This window comes from Procambarus clarkii, chromosome 44 (assembly GCF_040958095.1).
Source record: "Procambarus clarkii isolate CNS0578487 chromosome 44, FALCON_Pclarkii_2.0, whole genome shotgun sequence".
Taxonomy (NCBI): Eukaryota; Metazoa; Arthropoda; class Malacostraca; order Decapoda; family Cambaridae; genus Procambarus; species Procambarus clarkii.
Genome location: NC_091193.1, coordinates 32,379,534 through 32,385,533, shown reverse-complemented (window position 1 = coordinate 32,385,533; position 6,000 = coordinate 32,379,534). Strand labels below are relative to the sequence as shown.

Sequence of the window (6,000 nt, the reverse complement as noted above, 5' to 3'; positions counted from 1 at the left end):
AGTTGATTGACAGTCGAGAGGCGAGACCAAAGTGCTAAAGTACAAGTAAGTGGTTGCTGGGTCTACGATTTGATTGACTGAAAAATATCGTATTTAAACATTCTAACAATGACTTTATATAATTAGTTAAAGTGAACATTTCTGCTACCAAATAAAAACGTCCTAAAATGTTTTATGATTGCTGGGACTCATCTTGGCACGACTGCTTCTCACCTACTGACCAACTCAACATGATTTAAATGTCATATTCTTACATACTGTTTTTGTATCCCATATTCTTATGTATTTTACTTTTTCCTTCATTTGTATGCAATGTATATATACATTTAACATAGATATTTAGAAATATTTAATATTAGATATTTAGAAACTGGTCGGATTTGGGAAATAAATATAAATGGATACGAATAAATTTAATTGAAATTAGAATATTGTTCTTGCCCAGAATGGTTATGGGGCATAATATATACATGAAGGTACCTATATAATCCTTAAATATGATCGTTGAATATATAAAATGTCAAGAAATCCTTGAGAGCGCAATGCTGAGCAAAACTTTGAAGATATATATAAGCGCTCGTTTGGATACCTGCTATCACTGAGTTGAATGTCAAACTACAGGGATCATTTATAAACCTTTTGACAAAGTGGCACAGACTGGGCATAACCACAAGAAATATCATGCAAATAGTACTTGTCAGGATGATACATAATTAAACAGTTCTCTCCGCGACCGCCGCCTGGTTCTGGCCTGTATCTGGAAAAGAAAATTAACATGAGTATGATGGTAAGTGTTGACAGTTCTGTAGCGAATAGATTATCCTAATAATATACTCGCTCCAAACTCATTAGCCTAATGAGAGAAGCAAAGCTCTCATTAGAACTAATTATGGAATTCAAACCTTTCCCTACTTCCAGTTAATATTTCTGCCAACCTTTGGAGAATGATGAGGTGTTGTCCGAGCATATAAGCAGCAGAGTAGTGAGTAATAATCAGTCTACTTTCATGTGTGGCTTAGAACAGACACTTGTGAGATACTGTACCAACTCTCAGTGCACTCAAGTCGCTGTCACACCATTGCTCGCCAATTATCACCTGCAAACTTCTGTATACTCGACCAAATATATCTAAATATATATATATATATATATATATATATATATATATATATATATATATATATATATATATATATATATATATATATATATATATATATATATATATATATATATATATATATTGGTAGCAGTCTTTCCTGTAGACAGATATTATTAAATATGACCGAAAAAGTAAGATTAATAATTCTAACACGAATTTTCTCGATCTTTCTTATGTTTCTTTTCACTGTTGATGGTAAATGAAAAATCAATTCTCCAAAATTCATTTTTATTTCTAGTCTGACGCGACACTTGAGCGCGTTTCGAAAAACTTATTACATTTTCAAAGACTTAGTTTACACACACACACAACTTATAATTGAATAGAGCTTAAACATCTTCGAATTTTTATACCTACATTTGGGTGAGGTGATATGTTACAGCAGTTTTGGATGAGGTGAAAACAAACTTTCAACACAAGCCAGAACACGAAACAATGGGTATTGTAGGTAAGAATGCAAGTAATTGCAGTGGGCCTATTGGCCAATATTTCTTGATGCTTCTATATTGGAGCGGAGTCTTGAAGTGGGTAGAATATAGTTGTCACAACTACATTCTCTGCAGGTCTTCCAGCAGGGAATCTTGTGTGCCTGCCAGAGTGCCATCATCCAGGAACCAGATGTTGAGCTCACTGGACAGTCTGGTTGTAATTTCTCGAACCGCTATGCAAAAGAGGAAGGGTGCAAGTGGGTCTCCCTGTTGAATTCCCTCTGCTGAGGTGACTTCATGTTTGCCAAACAGGAGGGTTGAGTCTTTGCTGTAGCCTGCTGACACAAACGGGAGAATGCTTGGGCAATGTTCCTGGACTGCAGTGAGGATTGCTTCCCTTTTGACCGAGTTGAAAGCGTTTTTAAAATCTAATTTTACTACTGCCTGGTCTTCAGTAAGAGAGCTAATGTAGGCTCGTGCAGCATGAGCCGCTGCTTCACAGCCTTGGGGGACTCCAAACCCCAGCTGGTTGGGTTGCAGCATGGTGGCTGCTTCCATTCGGATACTTCTGACAGCAGCCCTTGCAACTAGGCGGCGAAGGGTATTACCAACGGCAATGGGTCTGATCCCTCCCCCCTTCTTTTTCAGGGCACATAGGGATGCACCAAAGAAGAATGGTTTGATTTCATCAGGGATTAACCCGGCGAGGCAGTTGTTGACAAACGTTGTGATTTCTGTCAGGAGCGCTTCTGCAGCTGGGCCAAGAACAGGGTTCACCATTTCCTTCACATGTTGAGGTCTTACCCCTGTGTAGCCTCCTGAGGAGCCCGGGGGAAATGAAACGATAGCTTTATAAACCTCTGACTCCCGGAGGACGAGAGGTTCCTGGTTAGGGGCGAGCCTGACCTGTGGGGGAGGTCCACCTACGGCCCTGAGGGGGTGTTTTTCTCTCAGTGCTTGGGCTGTGGTTTCATCCCAGGGCAAAATTTTGTCCTCACTTGTGATCAACCTGACTGCCCCGACTGTATTGCCCTCTTCAATTTTCTTGCTGACTTGGGTACCTAATTTTCTGTTGTCGCTGATTGTCGTACTTGGTCTGCCTCGGCGGTGTTTGGTGTGTTTGGGGAGGCGGACTAGGTTGTCAGCCCTAGGAAAATCCCTAATTGCTTTATTGACGGATGAGGCCAGTGTCTTGCCTCCTCTGTCTGGTACACCTAAGCATGCATTGCCAAAAAGTAACAGATTGTGCCAGGCTTTGATGGTATCAGGTGCATCAAGGTTATTTGACCCTCTGTTGACTTTTGCGATGAGGTCCGTGTATTTCCCGGCAGCAAATGGGCGAGAGGCCTTTGGGATGTGGGCGAGTTTCCTGGTTGACGTTGCTTTAATTGCCTCTAGCAGGTCGTCTGTTGCAACGTAATCTGTTGTGATTTGTACTGGTGCAACAGGCTCCTGAGTGCTGCCTCCTCCCACGGGAGGCCTCACTGACCCAGGACAGTCACCATGCTGGCGTATGACTCTGGAGACCGAGTTGATGCTGATGTTGCTCACACAAACAGTGCATGTGCCTCTCCTTTGATTGGCTTCGGGAGGGGTGAGCTGGCTGGTAGCGGCCTCTTCTGCCATCCCCTTAGGTAAAGTGACTGTCTCCTTTTTTTTTGGGGGGGGGGGCGGGGGGGGGGGCGGGGGGGGAGTAAAGAGGAAGGAGAGGCATAGGTGAAGGGAAGTATAGAAGTGGGAAATTCAGTGAGAGGTATGAAAGCAGGCGGGCTGTCCGCCTTGCTGACACGATGTGCGGGTGTTGGCAGCTAAGCTAAGCTGGCTCCCTCTTGTCAGGGAGCTGTGAGTGTGTGAGAGGTTCTTCACATGTGTTTCACCATATATGGATGTCCATAGATGAATACTGTGTAGCATTCATATATACACACTCCGATGCTTCCACACATGTTATTCTGTTTAAGGCTCTTTATTTTATTATTATTATTTATCGAGTTGTCATACATATTATTTATCGAGTTGTTCATACATACACATTTATGAACTGTTCATATATATACATATATAACTCATCTGGGGATTATATACTGTTGGACGGGGTTTTCGTCCAGAGAATCGAGGCTCTTGGGCCACCAGCTGTGGGAGCGGGGCGTCTCATCTTGGAGTAATCTTTCAAACATTGGGTCCTCTAACATTTCGATGGTGTTCCATACCCTGATGGCTTGGTGCTGCAGTCTGATGTTTAGTGGCTGTATGTTCAGGAGTTCGTGGAGCTCCTGGATTGTCTGATCATATGGTGGACGGTGTTTTGCTGCTCTCCTTAGCGCCTTATTTTGTACTACTAGCAGTTTCTGCATGTTAGTTTTCTTTATGGTGTGTAGTGGTACTGGGGGATATTCTAGATGCGGCCGAACTAGAGCCTTATATAGGTGGATCTGAATGTTAGTACTGAGGCTTTGGAATCTTCTCAGTTTTCCTAATGCTGCTTTGGCTTTGTTTAGTCGGTCCCTTACATGAATTTGTATCCCTGTTCTATTTATCATAAGTCCCAGTATTCTGCCTACCTCCGCATATTGGATCGGCTGGTTGTCAAGGATGATGGGGTCCGGGTTTCTTTTCGCAATGTGTATTATTTGGAACTTTTGTTTGTTGGTGCTAATTTTCCATTGCTTCTCAAAGTTGTTTATGAGTTCAATTGCTGCCTTGGTCTTGTTGGCTAGTAGCGGCTTTGATGGGCCTGGTTGGCATATTATTTGGGTAACATCATCAGCGTATGTGATGTATTCTCCATGTTGGGGTTGGGGTAGGTCAGCTGTATATATGTTGAATAGAGTGGGGGAGAGGCAGCTTCCTTGTGGTACTCCACTTTTCAGTTCTATTACGTCACCCAAGTAGCTGCCGATATTAAGCCTAGCAGTTCTATTGTCTATAAAGCTGCAGAGAGTAGCAGTAAATCTCTCAGGAAGCCCTAGTTCAGATATCTTATATTTTAGGCCTGTGTGCCACACTTTGTCGAAGGCTTTCGAGACGTCCCTAAGCACTATATTACACTGATCTTTTTTCGACACTGCGTTGGTTATATGCTCGTAGATCAGGGCTATAGCTGTATGGGCCCCTCTGTGGTTTCTAAACCCATGCTGCCTGGTGTTATACTTCCCTTCCTCTTCCATGTACTTCACCAGTCTCTGATTGATAATTTTTTCGAATATTTTACCTGGTAAAATGTGCAGGTGCAGACTGTCACCTTGCACTGGAGTATTTGTCTTTCCCTTCTGGCTGAGGGGGACGAGGTTGTCCCCTATACCATGCGTCATGTCTGGGGTGGGTGGGCTCGTGGAGGTGGTGGGTGGGGGGTTGGGAGGCTGCGATGGCCCCGTCTGGGAGGGGGGGCCGGGGAGGGGAAGGCGCGACCACCTGGTAGTGGGAGGTGGGGGCGGGGGAACGGAAGATACTGCACCTCACTACGGGGGGGGGGGGAAGACACTACACAAGGGGAGTGGGGGAACGGGAGACACTTCCCTCACTGGGAGTGGGGGAGAGGGTTGATGTGGCACTTAACACTTGGATAATTTGCTTTTGTCACTAAACACTGGTGAATGTGTCCTGGCACACTGGGTGTGGTGCACTCAACACGATACTCACAATGGTCCAGTCACCACAGGACTGGATTCAACTAATCTTTTTCAAGCACTTATTGGCACACTGGTGACCCAGTCTCTTGACCCCACCACATGTGTCCTTCCACCCTTTCCTGGTGAGGGAGCCGTAGGGCGTGTGACGTGTGTGGGCGTGGGCTGACGGTGGGCGTGGGGTGGCGGTGGGCGTAGGGTTGCGTGGGGTGACGGTGGGCGTGGGGTGCCGGTGGGAGTTGGGTAACGGTGGGCGTTGGGTGACGATGCGTGGGAGGTGATGGTGGGCGTTGGTCGACAGTGGGCGTGGTGTGGACGATGGTCGTCGGGTCAGCCGCCGGGAGTGGGTTGCTGGGTGAGCTGGCGAGGCCTGCGGGAGGCTAGGGAGAGGGGGGGAGGGGTCCCGCCACAGGCAGCGGTCACACACAATTAACACAAAGTTTCACAGGTGCATTATGTTTATCACTACAAACTCACCGTTCATCTGAAAAGACGCACACATTCACTTATAAGTCTGCTGGAATACAAGCAGGTTTGTGAGCCTCCCCTTCACTCCCCCCCCCCCTCCACATGAGGCCTCCTCCCCGCCTGGAGGCTGTTGTTTATGGAGGCACTGAGATAACCCTCAGCCAGGGCTGTGTCCTTCCCCTCCCTAGCACGCCTCCCGCCGGGACAACACACCTTTTACAGTTGATTCTGTTGCACTGCTGGAGAGGTAGGCTTTCTCGACCCACTAAGAGTCTTCAGCAGGTATTAACACAGACATGAGTCGATTCTTGACTTC

The 6,000-nt window shown here is 45.8% G+C and overlaps 1 protein-coding gene across 1 annotated transcript in view; it reads right to left on the bottom strand.

Moving 5' to 3' along the window:
* Nucleotides 1–398: 398 nt before the first annotated feature.
* Nucleotides 399–6,000, bottom strand: part of LOC138350215 (ladderlectin-like) — a 77,741-nt gene continuing 72,139 nt past the window's right edge. The window contains exon 6 of the mRNA XM_069300563.1: nucleotides 399–757. Within this exon, the coding sequence (XP_069156664.1) occupies nucleotides 625–757 (133 nt within the window). The 3' untranslated portion in view covers nucleotides 399–624. The remainder of the gene's footprint in view (nucleotides 758–6,000) is intronic.